This window comes from Thunnus maccoyii, chromosome 12 (assembly GCF_910596095.1).
Source record: "Thunnus maccoyii chromosome 12, fThuMac1.1, whole genome shotgun sequence".
NCBI classification, from domain to species: Eukaryota; Metazoa; Chordata; class Actinopteri; order Scombriformes; family Scombridae; genus Thunnus; species Thunnus maccoyii.
Genome location: NC_056544.1, coordinates 23,200,638 through 23,220,706, shown reverse-complemented (window position 1 = coordinate 23,220,706; position 20,069 = coordinate 23,200,638). Strand labels below are relative to the sequence as shown.

The 20,069-nt window shown below is 39.4% G+C and overlaps 1 protein-coding gene across 3 annotated transcripts in view; it reads left to right on the top strand.

Moving 5' to 3' along the window:
* LOC121908099 (piezo-type mechanosensitive ion channel component 2) overlaps positions 1-20,069 on the top strand; it is a 98,063-nt gene that overhangs the window by 63,835 nt on the left and 14,159 nt on the right. For 2 of the 3 annotated variants that reach the window (XM_042427799.1, XM_042427801.1), the window contains 22 exons: positions 13-189; positions 489-611; positions 909-1,109; positions 1,293-1,497; positions 1,876-1,977; positions 2,088-2,253; positions 5,309-5,552; positions 5,753-5,870; positions 6,796-6,952; positions 7,745-7,834; positions 10,049-10,167; positions 10,388-10,456; positions 11,637-11,740; positions 12,392-12,490; positions 13,705-13,825; positions 13,929-14,006; positions 14,739-14,905; positions 15,045-15,238; positions 16,519-16,692; positions 17,177-17,845; positions 18,851-19,109; positions 19,535-19,714. In XM_042427799.1, coding sequence (XP_042283733.1) covers positions 13-189; positions 489-611; positions 909-1,109; positions 1,293-1,497; positions 1,876-1,977; positions 2,088-2,253; positions 5,309-5,552; positions 5,753-5,870; positions 6,796-6,952; positions 7,745-7,834; positions 10,049-10,167; positions 10,388-10,456; positions 11,637-11,740; positions 12,392-12,490; positions 13,705-13,825; positions 13,929-14,006; positions 14,739-14,905; positions 15,045-15,238; positions 16,519-16,692; positions 17,177-17,845; positions 18,851-19,109; positions 19,535-19,714 — 3,816 coding nt within the window. The remainder of the gene's footprint in view (positions 1-12; positions 190-488; positions 612-908; positions 1,110-1,292; positions 1,498-1,875; positions 1,978-2,087; positions 2,254-5,308; positions 5,553-5,752; positions 5,871-6,795; positions 6,953-7,744; positions 7,835-10,048; positions 10,168-10,387; positions 10,457-11,636; positions 11,741-12,391; positions 12,491-13,704; positions 13,826-13,928; positions 14,007-14,738; positions 14,906-15,044; positions 15,239-16,518; positions 16,693-17,176; positions 17,846-18,850; positions 19,110-19,534; positions 19,715-20,069) is intronic. The other variant, XM_042427800.1, reaches the window with a different exon arrangement.

Here is a 20,069-nt window from a genome sequence, read left to right as displayed (position 1 = left end):
TATCCTGTACAGGTGTCTTTGTTCAACTATGTGTTCCTGGCATCCTGGGCCTTCGCTCTACCCTATAGCCAGTATCGGCCCCTTGCCTCCAGTGTTTGCTCTGTCTGGACGTGTGTCATCATCGTGTGTAAAATGTTGTACCAGCTGAAGATCATAAACCCACCGTCCTACTCCAAGAACTGCACTATGGTGAATATAAACAGAAAACTGGACACACCACATACAGTGTTTCTATCATTATCACCAATAAATCACAAAGAATTCATTTGCTAATCCTTTCAGAAGTAACTGTATATGTAAATATATTGTATTTATCACAATACACAATCATGCACACTCACATTTTATATTATCCAACTGTCTGCACCAAGATTTAGGTGATTTTACTTCATTGTAGATATCTCAGCTGGGACGACACGGACACGTAAATACCTTAAAGTTTGCGTTCGCTCAGAGCCGACAACACTTACACATATTTCTGTCCACAGCCAGAGAGCTACGGAGAGGACCAGAGGTTGGAGATGCAGGACTCTCTGCTGTATAGGTCACCCGTGGATCCAGCCAACTGGGTTGGCCTGAGGAAGTCCGACGACCTGCTTGGCTACCTCAGAGTGAGCAGTGGAAACATTCATCAGCTGAAAGTTTGCGATACACATTTAGGGGAGAACAAGTAATCAAATAATGAGCATAAAGTCGCAAAAAATGTTAAAGCAGATATCAGATATTTCAAAGTTTCGCCAGTGGCAACTCATATTTGATGTTTTTATTTAATTAATGACTGAAATCAGGTGAATCCTATGAATACTGCGAATGATTGTGTATCTTTGAATCTTTAAAACTCTCAGCATTTAACAAAAGAAATACACATTTTTAGAAAAATATCCTCTTTTTTTTTACCATCTGTGCAGAACAACCTAGTGATGTTGGCTCTGTTAGCATTTGAGGTGACCATCTACCGCCATCAGGAATACTACAGACTGAGGAACAAATTGGCGCCTCCCGCCGCCAGGATTATCTTCCATGACATCACACGGCAGCACCTGGACATCGGCATCATCAGCTTCATCAAATACTTTATCAACTACTTCTTTTACAAGTTTGGACTTGAGGTATTGTGGAGTGGAAATCACTAAAAATACATGGATGGGAAAATGTGTGTGCAAACTAAATTAGCCCATCACGTCATGTGTATTTCTGTCCAAGATGTTCCAAGAGACAGTTAAATGTTATATCAAGAAACTGATAGGAATCATGCATCTGTTACAGTCTCTTCTCTGGTATTCAATCCACAGACGTGCCTGCTGTTGGGGGTCAATGTAATCGGGCAGCGTATGGACTTCTATGCAATGCTTCATGCCTTTGCTTTGATAGCAGTCATGTATAGACGAAGGAGGAAAGCCATCGCTGAGATCTGGCCAAAGTACTGCTTCTTCCTGGCCTGCATGCTGACCTTCCAGTACTTCATCTGCATCGGGATCCCGCCTGCAGCTTGTAAAGGTTTGTGTGGTCGATTAAGCCAGATTTACTCACGATAACCAGACAATTACAGGAAACTGTTTAACAGCTGGTGACTTCTATGATTTCAGGTGGAAATTAATGATTATTTTCATTATTAATTAAACTATAAATTATTTTTCACTTAATTCAGTATTAGTCAGAAAAAATGTCAATGTTAATTACAAAAAGGACAACAGGATATCACATAAAAGCTTGTGTTCCTCTGTCTGTATTGTGTAGTTTTCCTTGTTTAATCTGTTGCCAAGTCAAGGTTATTATTGCCAATTCTGTCCTCTTAAAATGTTCTACAAATAAACTTGACAGTTTAATGATGTTTATATGTATGTCTGATGATAATGGTGCCTGTTTTCATTTCAGACTATCCCTGGAGGTTTCCAAACTCTACAACAGAGTCCAATGTCGTCAAATGGCTCTATATTCCAGATTTCCGCACCAGACCCAATCCATCATTCCTCATCTGTACGTTTCATCTTTGTTCTCGTAATGAGCTCGAGACAGTTTTTCATAAGCTGTAGATATGATAATAAATTATGACGATTGTTTTATTCTCGTCTGCTCTCCTCTTCTAGATGACTTCATGTTGCTGCTGTGCGCCTCTCTCCAGAGGCAGGTCTTTGATGATGAGAACAAGGCGGCAGTCCGCCTCATGGCTGGAGACAATGTGGAGATCTGCAGAGACCTTGACGCAGCCTCCTTCAGTGTCCACAACCCTGTCCCTGACTTCCTCCACTGCAGGTACAGCAACTCACACTGACTTTATGCTACATTTACACTGCAGCAAGAGGTGTCACATGTAAGTTTAGACCACATAGATACAGTATAGGACAAGGAATTAGATCGCAAAGTTATAGATTTTAAATTTGATTTACATGAAACAATTGTCATAATTTTGCTGCCATTTGAGCTAGACTGAGGCAGCATTAATACCAATGCCATTTAACAATAGAGAGGAAGTGAAATAGCCAGTTTAATCGATGCTTAATGATGTAAGAGGCGTACAGTTAAGTCATTATAGTTTGTATTTGTATCATACAGTATATGAGTCATCCTACAATATGAAAAGTCATCCACAAAAATTAAATCAGAGCAGTGATTTGGAAGAAAGTATGAAGACTTGTTGTGTCACTGTAAGTTTAAAGGATGACGCTGGTGATATTCTACAGTATATTTTTGTTATTGTTAAAAACTCAGAGGGGCTTCAGGGTTAAGATGCCGACCAGGAACCGAACGACCTTTGTTGTGTCTCTCTTATTTCCTGTAAACTCTCCACTATCGCTATCTAATAAAGGCCCCTCCCAAAATATTACCAAAACCAACAGTGCTAGGGTTTTTTTTGTAGCTCTACAACGGTGTTCTAGTTCATAGGCTTATTGTTATTGTTATTATTTCAGTCTGTGGTTTATGCAATAGTGCACATAGCATAGGGATTGTGTTAATATTTTACATAACTTCTGACTACCCTCAGTAGACGAGAGAGCTCTAGTAGATGCTAAGACTATCTTTTAAGTGTTAAGGTTGTTAATAGGGTCAGAAATAATAAAAATAACAATCTTCCAGTTCCACACGTGTTTACCGTTCCACTGTTTCTACTATCTAACATATTTGATTGTTGTCTTACGTCATCACAAGTGAAAAAGCATAACTTCGGTTTTTCTGCCATTATCTTATCAGGAATACATTTATAAGCGTTAAAAGTGAGTCATGGACTGCAGTCGCCAATTGACCAACTAATTTTGACACCTTTAACTAATCAAAATAAACCTCTTCTGACTGGTTGGGTGAATTTTGGTTTAGAAAAGCAAACAGGTATCATTTGTCCCCTCTTTCAGCGACAACCACTGAGCTACCGTTGACTGAGACTCTTTCTGTACAGCCCAGTTTCTCCAGTTGAGCTGCTCAAAGGCCAACTCAGTAGAAAAGTGTTGTTGTACTTGGCGGCTAACCGTGCAGCTGTAGAAATCTTAAGTGGGGTGGTGCTGAATAAGAACATACCCGCTCAGCAAATCCCTTATCCTGGATAAATAAAGGTAATGATGACAGTAGCTCATGTCAGTAGCTTAGTGAGAGATGTTATTGAATACCTACTGTATACATAATTCCGACTTTTGGCTGCTGTCCGATATGTGAATCTAGAGTTTGATACTGACTTTGCACATAAAAAAGAGTGAACAGAGGGTTTTGAGAGGCAGGGAAATAGAGACTGAGTTAGAAAGAAGACAGCGATAGCATCCTGACCTGTCCACAGTCATTGATTATGTGCTCTTCACATTCCACTGTTTTGATGCGCAAAGTGGACAAGTCTTTTATTAACGCACTCTGTGTCCATCAACAAGCCCTAGTAGAGAAAAAAAAGAGAGCTGCACAGCCCGTCTGTCCACGCCACGGCAGCAGCTCTGCACTTATTCCATCGTTTCCCTCCAGGATCGAATTACGGATACGGGGTGGGGGGGGAGAAATCCATAATCCACAAAAACACTCTGTCCGTCACTCCGCGACTCAGACGCTTTTGCCCTGTACTCTAACTCAATAAATAGCTTTCAAGTATGGAAAAGGTATTTTCTCCCCCCCTGATGAAGAAGGACACTCACTCAGCTATTCCGGCCCATCAACGCATCGTCCAATCCAAACCCACTTCATCAGAGCTCCTTCCTAAACAGTGTTACTGTTGTTGTGGTCCCATGTTTTCCCCAGGTCCATTAAATTAATGCACGCTGCTTCCTATGTTTTCAACCGTACCCATCGTATAAATGGTGTCTCACATGATAACACAGGATCCATACGCTTGCTTTTAGCATGTTAGACACACGCAGGACATACATGCAGCGGTGTACCTGTGCTGAGTGACAGGAGTCAGGTTTCAGCTCTGTTTCCCATCCATTGATCAGACTCTTACCGGTGTCCTGACACTAAGTGAAACACTAAGTGTGATTGATGGCTGGATTAAGCACACAGCGACAGAATGAACTGAAATGTTGTTTTGACTTTTATTATGTGGTAAGGCTGCATACTTATTAGCTGGCACGGGTCCCATATTTCCTGTCCCTCCAGTTCAAATCAAACATACATTTATAAAAAAAGAAAGAAAAACATTATTAAGCAAGATGAGGCTTTCTGGACTAATTGAAATGCTGTAGATTTGAAATTAATCCTGGTGCTGGATACACACACCTTTCTGCCCACAGGAAGTGACTTGAATTAAAAAAACTGGAGAGCAAAATAGGAAACGTCCTCCTAAACAGAGTAACTAGCTGGATAAGTAAACTTGATGTGTTCATGTTTTGTCATGTTGACTGTAAATAAATGCAGCTGAGTGGGAAAATATGTTCATGTTTGCCTCCTAGTTGTAATTAAAAATAAGATAAATGGATACATTTGTGGGGTTTTTTTTGGCAAGAAAACACAGAAGTGTCAACAAAAACTTGACTTGACAAAAATTCAGTGTTACCATTGCTGCCATTTCACTGTAAACAACATTCAACATTAACACTAAAACAAACAGTGCAGCTACTTAAGAGGAGTGACACAGCCAAAACAGCTCCTTTATATATGGTTAAACTTGTAAACAGACCACTACAAATATCTATTTATTGAGTGTGACTAAAGGGCTTGTAGATGGGATAACCATCTTGGGATAATGTGTGAACACTCGCATGTCGATGCATCACTTCTGGGTGCTGAAGTTCATATTTTTCAGACATTTCCTCGACATTTGGAGCTGATAAGACACAAGATCGTATTGTGTGTCACTGGTTTCCATTCACATTCGACCTTCCTCACCACTGTCCTCTAGGTCCTACCTGGACATGCTGAAGGTCATCATGTTCAGCTACCTGTTCTGGTTTGTCCTCACCATCATCTTCATCACGGGAACCACACGAATCAGCATCTTCTGCATGGGTTATTTGGTGGCTTGCTTCTACTTCCTGCTCTTTGGCGGCGAGCTGTTGCTCAAACCGATCAAAAAGATCCTCCACTACTGGGACTTCCTGATAGCCTACAACATCTTTGTAATCACTATGAAGAACATTTTGTCTGTGAGTAATCTGTTTATTGTTTATCAAGATGAGCTTTTTAACTACATAATAGAAAAATCTTATATATTACACATATAAGGAGGTGATTTGCTTGTGTCTGTCTGCATAAAAGTGCAAAACTTAGCATTTATTTTAATAATATAATATATACAATTGAATATTTTATTATCAAGTATACAATAAAGGTTTCTTGTTCCTAGATTCTGGCTTGTGGCTACATCAACTCTCTGATTGAGAACCAGTGCTGGTTAATCCAGTTGTTCAGTCTGGCCTGCACCATCAAGGAATACAACATCAACACCAGCCAGGAACACCTGAGTAAGTCAACTCACCGCTTTACATCTTTATGCAACTTATACTTTTTTAGCGTCTCAGCAGCCAACAAAGCCCAGGCTACATATTTCTCTCATACCTTAAATTCTCACCTAAAGACCTAAAATTCTGTCCAGCACTATAAATTATGTCCTCAGTCCCCGTATCTATCTGTGAGAAATTTTTGAAGTTTTTCACCAAAAAAATTGAAAACATCAGATCACTGCCTAAAAATATTGCAGGGTCACATTCAGGTCACAATTTTTATGCTTTTTACTTCATATTTTAATGTGCTTTTGTACAGCACTTTGGTCAGTTTAAACTGTGCTCTAGAAATAAACTACTTACTTATGATTGGCATTATTTATTCATTTATTTAGGGAAGAAATTGGGCATGAAAGGGGTGGATATCATGTTCAGTATTATGAGAATGAAGCATAAATCCCCCATTTTGTTTACTGCAACTCTAGCCGTTGCATGTCAGCATGATTTGCTGCTCCAGATTGCTCCAGTTGAAATTAGACCCACACCCTTGTTTATTTTACATCTTTCAGTCCAGTTTACTTCAGGTCAGTCTTTATCTTGATCCCACTGGGCAACTGATGTACAGTACAGTGAACAGAAAACACGGCAACAATACTCAGACTCCTCGAGAGTCTGGGCAATTCACACTCACTCACTCACTCACTCACCCTGTTAACTACTGACAATAGTTTCATTTTGACAATAACATTTTTAAATGAGCTGCTCACATTCAAAGAGACAAATTGATGCATCATTTGAACCTCCTGAGGATGCTTATCACATTGAAGATTTCACTCAGCTAATAATTTATTGTGCTGTGAATGAGTGATTAGTTAATTATCATGGCGTGAGTTTGAATAAATCTGATAATTATTGTGTGTCACCGTGTTATACATTGTCTGACTAGCTGCTGATAAGCGCTGTGAGCTGCCCAGCAACGAGGCGGGGATCATCTGGGACAGTATCTGCTTCGCCTTCCTGCTGCTGCAGAGACGAGTCTTCATGAGCTACTACTTCCTCCACGTGGTGGCAGATATCAGAGCATCACAGATCCTTGCATCCAGGTACAGAGCTGACACTGTAGACCAGGGAGGTCACAGGTTTGATACTGGACTTCTGAGATCTTATCCAGGGTTGCTGCACCCATATTCAGTCCCCTCTGACATATTCTTACTGTATAAACAACCTTTTGTCATGTTGAACACAGGTTTAACAAATAACAGTGTTAATTGATGCACTGAATTGCAATAATTGCTCAAACTGAGACGTCATCAATGTTATTAGTTTCTTTTCCTGCTATAAATCCTCTGTGAAAACAGTCTATGACTCTGTTTTAGAACTATAAGGAAACAAACATGCTCAGATGCTAGCAAGGCTAATAAGATTCAGGTTAGCAAAATTTATTCAGAAAGCAAAATAACACATAAAGCACAAGATGTTGCTCTTGTGTTCATGGTCAGTATTAGGGGAGAGCTAACTTGCACTTTTTATTTGCAAAACAGAAACTAATGTGAAAAGAAACATGCAGTTAATTTCTTGACAATGTTGTTTCAATAAAATGCAACCTCTTGTCACTGGTTTACCCAATATATTTAAGTTATACTTAGTTACAGTTAGATAAAAATGTAATCAAACTACTCATTGTGGGTGGAGGAGTTTTTTTTTTATTTTTGGTTTCCAAAAGGCGGTTTGACAGAGAGAGTATGAGAACCATTGAGGTACTGTAAGGTGTCAGCCACAGAAAGGTATAGTCATGTTTTTTATATTCATTAAGTAGTAATGTAAGTTAAAACCTACACACCGAAACTGGATGTTTTGAACGTTTAATAAGTTACTGATGTGTTTCTGTGTTTCAGAGGGGCGGAGCTTTTCCAGGCCACTATAGTGAAGGCTGTGAGGGCCAGACTGGAGGAGGAGAGCAAATCTGTGGAGCAGCTGAAGAGACAGTGAGACTCTCTTAACTTTAACATACGTCATGTTTTGTAATGCTGTGGATGTGGTTTTCATGTACAACACTTGGAAGTTTTGGATTTGGAATTTGTCCAATACAACACATAATTCAAAATAACTGCAGTTGTCTTGCGCTGGTTTAGATTAGAGAGATAATACAGCAAAATTATTTAGAACAACTTCAGGATTAATTTAGAGACAAGAATTGTGTCTGATAACCAGTAAACAACCACAAGAGGCCAAAGAGCATGCTGTCAGTCAAGTAAAATGTATTTTAAGGATTGTTATTGAGACAAACAGTGAATACACATTTTAAAATACACATCAAGAGGAGGAAAAATATTTCATTTATTGCATTTTTTATATTTCTAGACTTTAAAGCAGCCACAAGATGTTTTAAGTGGTTATGAAACAGTCTCAATTTATTACCGATGCCTCTATATGACCTCCATAAGCAAATGAGACCATCAGTGAGAAAATTGGCTCTTTCTATGTAGTTATTCTAAAAGCCTGTCCCCGGGTCTGATTCACCACAATATCAGATGAAACTATTTACAGCACACAGACCGGAGGATAGTTTGTGAAATAATGGCAGATAATTGTTAGCTAATTTAGTTTGTAAGGTTGAAATGAATTAATGAAAAATAAAGAGGAACCCCCATGCCTGCAGCTGTTAGTTGGCACCCTAACATATAATGCAAATGGCTGTGTACAGTCCACGGAGGTAAAGGTCACAGTGGACATTATTGTAATACAACTGGCTTATAACGTAACTTTTTATGTTGGCCTCACTACCCAGCTATATCTTGATGTTGGCTTATTGTTATGAAGTCATAACATTACTAGAAAATGTTGATAACTTTAGCTTTCTCAACAAAATTACTATTACCGAGCAGCTAGATCTGTTAGTTGTAGGTTTACATGTAATCTAGGTGTATGAACGGTACTAAAAGAAAGTTTACTTTGTTTCACCATCGTCATATTACAGTTATTAATCTTACATAGCCACGAATAGATACGTTACCTCATCGCTATGCATCCTGCAAACAGTTGTGTTTAAAAAAGAAAAGTACTATTAAAAACATTTTTCTTTCACTTGCTTTCAAAACTAATGTACACATCAGCCAGATCAAGGTCTTTACGTCATGAAACGGCAGTGCTCATGGGAAATGCAGTCTTCATTCGGGGAAACACTACCGCTTTTGTCCACAGGGGTCGCCAAAATCAGCACGAAATGAAAGTTCCTTGTAGTTGCTTTAAAATACCTTTTGCCATGCGGCTAAATTCTTACTGCAGTTGGTTGGTTTTCATTTAAAAGACAACACTGGTGCTGTAAACAAGTCTGATGAAAAGACCAAAACCAACAATGTGTTGGTCCGTCTCTCAATACTTTCCACATTCTCTGCCTGTCTGCGGCACTCAGCCCTAAGCCCATTTGTTCCTACTGAAGGTGAAAATCTTCAAAACGGGTCACAAAACGTTTGGTAAATATCTTAAAAATGGCTCAGTAACTTCCTTTAACAGCTGCGCACTGTAGTTTTTAGCAATCGTTGGTCAAACAAGAGCAAATATTACATTCTCTGGAGACTATTTTCAGCAGAGGATAAATACACAATTGGTGATTTGTCACAACAACAACATAGCTATATGGCACAAATCAGGCTACACAGACCATACTTCTTAGTTGGGTCAATTTATTGTTGGTTTTGGTCTTTTCATGGGATTTGTGGACAGCAAGGAAAAAATATAGAATATCTACAGACATTAAGTTGCACTGACACATCATATAGTGCTAGCTTTCAGGATTTTCAATATCTTTTATGAAACTGTGGAGTCTCAATAGGCCTAATTTAGTCCAGAAGTAGGTAATCATGACTCAGAAAGCCATTATAAAAACCTGTTCTGGATTTAAAGGAACTCCTGGCTATAGTGATTCTAGGAAGTCAGCTCTCAGTATATCACACCACATAAAGTCAATGTATTCCCACCACTTACAGTTACCTCAGAAGTTACTCATAATATAATAATATATAATAATACTATATGATAATATCCACTCCTCTGCCCTAATGAGCACTCCGCTGTTACATAACGTACGCTAATTTCCAACGTGAAGCCTGGAGATGTTTATGGTCAGTCTGTTAAGCCGTCATTGATGTTCTCCTGTGTCGATACTCTGTGTCTCTTCACCGTCTCTCTGATCTAATCAGGATGGAGCGCATTAAGGTGAGGCAGCAAAAGTTTAAGAGGGGCAAGGAGAAGATGATAAGCATGGTGCAGGAGTCCGGAGAAGGACAGACCCTCGTCCAGCCCGAGGAAGATGATGATGGTATGATGGGAGGCTGGCGGGGCCTTTCACTGTGCGGTCAAAGTTAAAAAAAAAAAAAAAGTGGTGTAGAAGTAATATTTACACATGTTGTATAATGATGTATTTTTTATTAGTATTTGATCTCAAGGAGCAGCCTCATAGAGTGAAAATGTTCCTTAAAGTTAACAGAAGAATTGATTTTCTTATGAAATGTTGCATTGATGTATTTGTGAAATTTTAGGAGCACAACGAAAGAAAGCCAAGACCAAAAAAAAGCAGTGGTGGAGGCCGTGGGTTGACCATGCTTCCAGTAGGTTGACCCCCCAACCCTCTTTTATCTCTATCCTCCACTCTGATCGGCCCTTGTGTCCTTGACCAGAACGCTGAGGATTCCCATACTGGCCCAGGGCTCTGAAGGCAGCAACATACAGTAGTCTTTCACCATCCAGACTTTAGTCCTTTTCTGTCTCTATTTAAAGGCCCTTGTTACCTGTAGCTCTCATGTAACTGTGCACTGTGTCTGGAGAAGCACTTGAGTTTTAGAGATGATCTATAAAACTGTCAGTATTGTTGCAGAGCATGGTTGCCTTAAATAGACACATTGAGATAGTGCAGAAAGAGAAAATAACTAACGGCTGGAGTTTGTACTTGACGTTGTTTAAACTTCATCATTGGTGTTGCCTAAAGAGCCCACAGTTGAGAATCACTCTACTATTTTCATGCAAAGGTATGAAGTCAACTCACCTTTATTCTCAGTACTGGAATAAAGGATGACGGGTTTGTTCATTCTTTGCCTGTAGACATGATCACCCAACAGGCGTCACCCAGAAGAAAATAAAACAGCGATTGGACCAAATATACAAAAAATTAAGACCTTTAGAGTCTCTTTGTGGTAAATAAATACCATAATTTCTCTGAGTCACTACAGTGATTGCCTGTTTGGTTTGAACCTATGTCTCATATCATACTCCCACATGACCCCATTCAAATAATTTCTCCATTTTATCTCTTTGTCATTTGATGTTTCATCTCCATATCCCAGCATCCTCCCTCACCTCCCACCCACTGTGGTTCTGTTCAAGGACATAAGTCAGCCTTGTCTATCCCATTGCTTCTAACACTTAACTACTGTAGACTGGAGTCACTTGCTCTGCCAAGTAGCTTAAAGGCGACTGTGCTACTGGAATGAAAGTCTTTAATAGACATTCTTCATTGTGCTTTGTGCTCATAGCTATATTAGCCTTACTAACATAACATTTTTGTGTGTTTTTTTGCATTTTCTGTTTCATCCTCTCATGGTTTTGGTGTTTTTTTAAAACTGTGTCTTGATTCATGCAGTGAATAGAATTTAATAAGAAGTGGGTTTTATTTTTCAAACATTTCCTGCTTCTTCCTTTCAGCAAGGGAACCGTCACTGAGCCTCATTTTATTGCTATGACTTCACCCTCTGTTTGACTGAATGTAACTACACTTTATCCTTTGCCTCTCAGTGGTTAGAAGTGGAGAATATTACTTGTTTGAAACTGACAGTGAGGAAGAAGAGGAGGAGGAGGAGAAAAAAGACGAGGAACTGCCAAAGAAGTCGGCATTTCAGGTGATTTCCAGTGGTGGCGCATTTTTTTCCATTAGTTCCAGGGTGAAAAGAGTCTTTTAATTTGTCTCTGCTGCCGTGACTTTATCAGTGGATTGTAGGTTATTATCATTGAGGACGTGGTATTCAAAAAAGTACGGTATAGTTTTGAAGTGCTGGTGTTTTGCTTGGTAACATATTTCCTTATACTGCACTACATCTCAGAGGAAAATATTCTACCTTTTTACCACACTAGTGTACATTTCCTGTATCTGATGGAGGTAGTTACTCATTATGAGCAGATGAATTCATTTACATGTGTGTATTTTTAAAAACATATAATAATGTGATGAATTATGGAAGAAAATACAGCTGAAACATTAGAATATGAGACATACTTTTGTGTGAACTTGTGCTACTGACCCATAAATTCTATTGTGAATTCTTATTTTCTTTAGTATTTTTATTTTTGTACCTTTAATGGATTGTTTTTGCTGCTTTAACAAAAGACTAACATTCAGGGGAATGAGCTGAATTGCACCAGTGTTGACCTGCGTCATGGTTTATAAAATCCACTGATCCATTGTCTGCTAACACAGATAGCCTTTAATGTTTATTGTGATATGAAGTGATTTTCTACTAATCCACTCCCACTCTGTCTCCTCCTCCTTGTAGCGAGCTATTGGAAAGTTTGTCTCTGCTGTTCTGGCTTTGCCTAAGTCTATCATAAAGCTGCCTAAAACTATACTGCAGTATGTAGTCAAGGCAGGCAAGGTACTCACCACCACGACTAACACAGCTTGTTTTCTGCATGAACATCTGTGAGCTCACATAACAACTAACACGATAACAAAACTGCCTTTCCAGGTCATGATTGGTGTTCTGCTGTGGCACAAATAACTAAATATTAAATACAGTTCAGCAATAGATGTTTGGATCTGTATCACCACACAGTAAATCTGGCAGTGGAAATATACAATAATTTGAAATACCTAATTAAATATGACCTGGAATGGAAATCTGTTGACTTTGCTCTGTTTGCATGTTGTTGTCTGACTAATAAAAAACTGGAAGTGTTATTCTGAAATGGTTTAGAAATGCGAAAAAGTAAAAATGTGTTTCCTGTCTGTTTTGACCTTTTCATTTGGTGTGTTGCCAAGTTATCATTCTCAATGAAGCAGCAACAGAAACAGTGTTTAGTGTTTGGGCCTTTTCTGTGTTTTGTGTTTAAAACTGCTGGTCGAGCATGTTTCAGTGCATTAACAAGAAAATATGTATTCTTCACAATACCGCCCATTATTTTCAGAGGATGTTTTTAGGTTGTTTTCCTACCTTCCATGTAGCCGTTGGCCAGTTTTACAGTTTACAGTTCACTGTGAAAATCAACTTGGAGCATTTAAAAACTTAAAAAAGCCGGAGATGACAGTTGGAGCATTCAAGGAAGCTATTTACAAGCTGTGTTGTCAGAAAATAAAACCCAGACAAGATACACAAAGCAAACATGGACCTTATGAAAAAATAACCTGAATTTTGTTGCTTCTTGCATTAAAATTGTTGTTTTTGTTTGACAAATTGTTGTTGTCTTCAACAACCATCTGTTAAATCAAGGCATTGGGAGTTTTCATAAGCATTTGAATGCACTATGAAGCTCAAAATTTAATCCAAAATGAAAAAGTGACAATCAATAAATGAATAAATAACTAAATAAAGGGGAGTACATCTTCACTATGACGGCTTATCTCTGTCAAGTTTTAAGCTTCTGTAAGAGGATTTTCATTCTGAACTGGTATGAACTGATGGGATATAATGGTCTGTAGTAATATTAAGTATACCCAATTTACGTTTAATGGACTAAAACATGCAGAACCACCTTTAATTGGTGCATAACTTTTTAATTTGTCTTGTTGCTCTTGTATAATTCCCCTCATCGACTCTTTTTTTTTTTACATCCTTTCATTGTTGCTAAACTGCTGCCCTCTGTTCTCCAGTTTCTGTACCATGCCTGGATCACAGACCCCAAAGCTGCCCTGAGGGCACGAGGCAAAGAGAAACGCAAATTTTGGAAGAAATATACAAAGGGGGTTAGACACAGGAAAAGCAAGAAAGAGGGTAAGCAAAGTTCAAGAGACAAAAAAACCCACATTAGTTACAAAGGGGGATTTCATTTCATTTCTTTCAGCCACAGTGAGGTTTCTTTACTGTACTTCAACAGGTCATGTAACCATAGAGGTCGGTGAGCTGTCAGATGGGCAAGAAAAAGATGAAGAGAACAAGAAGTCTAGTGGTCAAGGTTGGTTTCACTTTAAGAAAATTGTTTTATGAGATCTTTAAAGTAAAGATCGACTTACATTTGTGCTGTTAAGTTACTTCTTCTGAGTCTAAACATGCTTTAATGCTTTATATGCAACACTGGACTGGGAACAATAAATCAGGAATCGGGCACAAAAGGAACACATATTGTATAGATCACTACTGTACTACTGTTTTTATTGTCTTTCTTTGTCTATGGGTCATAAAATGTGACAGGTTGTAATAGTGTCAGCATTTCAGATTTTTCTATTGCAAAGCTCCAAAATGCAAGAGTTTTTTTTTAAGACAACTGCCCCATGAGCAGCATAAAGAGGAGCCTCCTATTTTCCTTAAATAAGACCCGCTGATCTAAATGAAATGTTGATGTCAGATAAGGACGCTTCACTCAAAAGAAGTGATGAGGTGAAAATTTTAGAGGTGCCCCATCCAGAGAAAACTGGACTTGCAAAACATTAGATATTTTGATATTCTTTTCTCTTTTTATATCCTTCGGTGGCTGATGATAATTGTCAGTTGGCTGTGAAATTTACTCACATCACTTTGCATAATTTCCTGAAAATACCATAAAAATATAACTTTTCACGGCCATCAGGGGCCTCCAGTGCAAGTTCTTTTGTGCAGCCTGAAGATTTAAATTTTTGTGACTGAGGTTTTGAAATTGAATTTGAATAATAAACTGTAAACAACCTCTGTGTCGTGTGTCCTTTCTCAGATAACATCATCAAGAGAGTGTTCAACATCATAAAGTTCACCTGGGTCCTCTTGCAGACGACTGTGGAGAGCTTCACCAAGTGGATGAATGACATGTGCAGGGAATACATCGACATCTCCACTGTGCTGCGTATAGAGCGCTGCATGCTGACCAGGGAGGTTAAAAAGGTACATCATCCTCCGCACTGAGTTTTGACACATAGAAGAAGAGTTAATTAATTCATTTGTCTGGTTACTTAAACATTTATAAGCATATTCAAGGTGATTAAGAGCACCAGTAAATGATTAACCGCTCTCCTCCTAACAGGGCAATGTGCCGTCCAGAGAGAGCATCCACGTCTACTATCAGAAGGCCATGAGGCTCAACATGTCCAGGCAGGCCAGTATGGATCAGCTCAGCGAGGACGAGTCTGCCTCGGGCTCCAGCAGGTTCCGAAGAAGGCGAAGAGGCTACCACATGGAGAGCCAGGACTCCACAGCGTCCAGAGATAGCATGTCTAGGTACACAGCTTCAAACGCAACATGGGAAATCAGATAGATACCCCATTGTGAATGATTTAGATATTTACTGATTTTTAGTGGAACAACAAAAGAATAGATTAACTTTCTTAACTTTCTTTTTCTGCCTAGGTTGTAAAATTTAAACAACCTTTCACTTACAAAAAGCCTCAGATTCATGTGTTGTCATTGGCTATTGTTTATCGTCAAGAAAGAAGTGGTGAAAACATAATCTGTCCTTTTGTTGTCATAACAACAGTCACTCATCATCAGTGCCCACTGCATTACTGATAGAGGCCCTTTTATGATCCTTCTAGCTCCACATGAGGATACATGTTCTGCACAGGTCTCAGTAGTAGTTTATGTGCCATAATAGATACACAAAAGGATAACAATCAAATTATAAAAACATGTTGGCTCTCCCATATCTACAGTAGACATGCATGAGGTTATGGTTATATTTGTCAGAGTTTTTTAGACATGACATTTAATAAATTATCCAAAAAAACTGGGACATTGTTTCTGGAAAGAGATGTTGCCAGTGTTTTTAAATCTATTTTTTCTATTAATATAAAATGACAGAAATCTCAAAACTCTTGGCCAGTAAAACCAAATCTCTCTGCATGGCTACAATAAATAATAGGGCTGCAACTAAGGATTATTTTTATCATCGATTAATCTACTGATTATTTGCTCGATTAATGAATCAATCAGACCACATCAGAAAATGGTGAAAAACACACATAACAACATCCTGGAGTCCAAGGTTACGTCTGGAAATGTCTTATTTTGTCCAATCAAGTATTACAAAACCCCCAAATATTAAATTGACGGTAATGTAAGTCCAAGAAAAGCAACAAATTTTCAAATTAAGAGCCTTGAACCAATGAATGTTTGGCATTTTGCGTGAAAAGTTACTTTATATATTATAAAAATAGTTGCCGATTAATTTTCTGCTCATCAATTAATCGACTAATCGTTGAAGCTCTAGTAGATACCCCTTAAGGTACAGTAAGTGAGATTTTTTTGTTGTTGTTGCTATTTGGGTAAACCAACACTTTAAGATGTACATAGCAGCCACTTATAGGCATGTTCTCATCACACTGAGGCCATTTCATCCTCATTCTTTACTGCATCTCATGTTTTTTATGGTCATATGATGATCAGCCAGCTCAGTTTTCATGTTTAATTTGGGTTAAATGTTGTCTGTCTGTGTTATCTAACACACATCCCATCTCATCCCCCCTTAACACATCCCATCTGTCACTCTCACCGACTCTCAGTAACTTCACTGAGGCCACCACGCTGTTTTCTCGTCAATCCACCCTGGAAGACCTCGACGGAATGTCCGAGAACATTCCCAAAACCAGCGAGCGAGCCAGGCCCAAACTGCGTAAGATGTACGGCGTTGATGTGTCCACTTCATCAATGGACAGCGGCAGCAGCATCGTGTCCAGGTGCCCGGCCGCTGCATCACCCATATACACACCCCCGTATCTCTTAGCGATGACACTGACATGCGCAGTGTCATTGTGACTGTGATTCATTATCAAAAGATGAATATCTCTGTTGGGTGAAAATCCCGCATCTATGTTTTTTTGTTGATTTTTAATTTCAGTTGAAGCATTGCATGACTTTTCTATAACCATGATGTTTACATCCTTTCAAAAACCCAAAGATAACCAGAAAAATGCATGTCCTTATTTCACCCAATAACAGTGATATAAAAAACGATTTCATACTTATTTCATCCTCAACTTTCTGTTACTTAGAGTTGGAATAAAAATCACTTTTCTTGTTTCAGTGTTCAACGAAATACACACTTCAGGAAGAGTTTATTCTGGCAGACTTCCACCTCCCATTTTTTTATATTGTAAAACATCTGAACCGACTATTCTGAATGCAGATTGACCCAAACTCTGCTCTGTTTGTCTCCTGCAGCGAAGCCACCCAGTGTATCACGCTCTACTCCAGACAGGGCACCACAGACACCATAGAAGAAGTGGAAGATGAGCAGGATCAAGGGGAGGACAGGCAGCAGGTTCCCTGGGAATCCCAACAGCTGGATGAGAGTCAGGGGGCGGAGGGCGGTCCCTGGAGTGATGGAGAACCGAGGGAGACAGAAGAGGAGGAGAAGGAGGAGGAGGAGGGTGAGAGGCAGGAGAGGGAGGAGAGGCTGGAAGGTGAGGAAGGACTTGAGGTGCCACAGGACCAGGAGACAGAGGAGAGAGAAGAGGCTCACTGGGAGTCCTTTGGCCCAGATGAGGGTCCATCCCTCAGGCTGGAGGAACCAGAATCTGCCCAGGAGAAGGACTTTGTCACTGAGAGTGAGGACGGAGGAGGACAGCAGGACTTCATGCAGACCGAAGGGCGAGCAGGACTGCTCTACACCCCCGATACAGACGCATCCAAAACATCAGACGCCGACGTGCCTCCCAGCTACAGCAAGGCGGTCAGCTTTGACCGTCTGGAAATTAGCGATGACGAGAGCGACATTGATAGGAAGAGGCGTATGATTATGACCTCTGATAGTCGCTCAGACAGCAGGTCCGACATCGTGTTGCCCTCTATGACCACTGAGCTGACCGCCAGCGAACTGCTGCTCAACAAGTAAGTCCAAAAACAACTGAAACCTGTTTAGCTTGAAGCCTCAAAGGAATCAGATTCAACAGATATTTGTCTCAGATTCTCTGCTGCAGATTCATCTTGATGATTTTAGAATTAAAACATAGTTCATCCTTAACGTTGTAAGGTACATGTGTGTGCTGTCCACAGGTCTGGGTATTGATCTTAGTAGTTTTTAAGTACTGTCAAGTACTGAACATTGCCATTGAGTGCTTTGTCGTGCTTGGTGCATTTTATGCCCTTATTAGACAGTGACAGTAAATGAAGTAGAGAGAGATGCAACAAAGCTCTCCAGCTGGACTCGAACCAGAGACGTTGATGCTCATGGTGGGCGTCCCAAGCCACAAAGTCACAGAGGATCAGATGTTATATTATTATCAGATGATATAAACAATGATGTTGCTATCTTTGATATTTCACTTTAGACTATTGACAACAGTGTTGTATGAATTAAAAAAAGTGTTTGAGGAGTTTGGTTATTTTACAAAATGCACAAAAATTGTTTAGTTGTAAAAAATGTTTCTAGTCCTCAAAGTAAAGTGTTTAAAAAAAGAATCATTATGGTTTTGGTACCAAAGTTCTGCTATCCTGTTGGAACTGATATTAATGAATTTCAATTGAATCAAATCCCAACTACATCATCAGTTTCACTACGTTGACACTAAAATAAACTGTTGCACATCCCACAACGACAACAACAAAAATATCTGTACAAGGAGCCAGACTTTCAGGTCAGTTTCCCCCGAGGAAGACTGGGATTGAGGTGCACCTGTGAAACTGTGGCACATTATGATTTGTCTCAGATTTTGGTCATTTGGCAGCACACGTTGTACTGCAGGCACTGGTCATCATTTTGTGGAGCAAGAATAATTTGCAAGTTTTGATTTAATAGATTTCTGTCGTCTTGTAGAATCAGAAAAGTAATCAAACACTTATTTACATATTTTAGTGTTAAAACCCATAAACAGTCCTCTCTCTCTTTCTGTCCAGGATGTTTTATGACGAGGAGCTGGAGCACTCAGACCAATTCTACGAAAGTCAGCCTCTGATCCTCCAGCTCTGCTACGCCCTCTACAACATGCTGGTGGCCCACTCGGAGATGGTGTGCTACCTGGTCATCATCATCAACCACATGGTGTCGGCCTCCTGTGTCACACTGGTTCTTCCCATCACCATCTTCCTCTGGGCGATGCTGTCCGTGCCCCGGCCAAGCAAACGCTACTGGATGACCGCCATCGTCTTTACTGAGGTACAGACGCGAGGATGTAATATCCACAACATCAATTTTTAACAACCTTCACAATATAAAGCACGTCAAATCAAGTGGTGTGATTTTGTCTGTTTTATATGACATTGCTGCTCATCCTTCAAGAAGTACATTTTGTATTTTTATTTTTTAAGTCAAGACAATCAATTTATTATAATTTGTAAACACTTTTTGACACTAAAATCCATCAGGCAGGAATGTAAAGATCAATTTGTTGCATCAGTGTATGCACAACAAAGTTTAAAGCAACAGGTATCAGAGAGGTGATTGCACTGTAGTCTAATAGTAAGATGATAACTCAATCTTTAATCAATATTTTACAACAGTCTCTTATTTTTCATTCCAAAGCTTCATCTCGATCTTTAGTTTCGAAAGCTTCACTGACATTCTCGTTCTTTTCCCTCCAGGTCACCATCGTCATCAAATACTTCTTCCAGTTTGGTTTCTTCCCTTTCAACCAGAACAAGATAGATAAGAATAAACCGTATCACCCTCCAAACATCATTGGTGTAGAGAAGAAGGATGGTTACGTCCACTACGACCTGGTCCAGTTACTGGCTCTCTTCTTCCACAGATCCATCCTGAAGGTGCTGCAAAGTCAGAATATGTTAAAACTAAATATCTCACACAGTATCACACTGTTCATTCTTCACTGATATATAACTGTTCTATACAGGCTTCCCTTTAATGCTGATACCAATATTTTAGCCACGCTAGCCACATGGCTCTATGGGTGCCAGTATGGACCAACTAGGTCCAGACTGAAATATCTCAACTATTACCTGGATTTCCAAGAAATTTGGTGCAGACATTCACGTCCCCTTTGAGATGAAGTGTAGTCACTTCACTTCATCTGATCTCTTAACTTTTCATCTAGCACAGTCATCACGTCAAAATTTCAAATCGTCCAATAATTTGGTTTATTACCAAATACCTACAAAA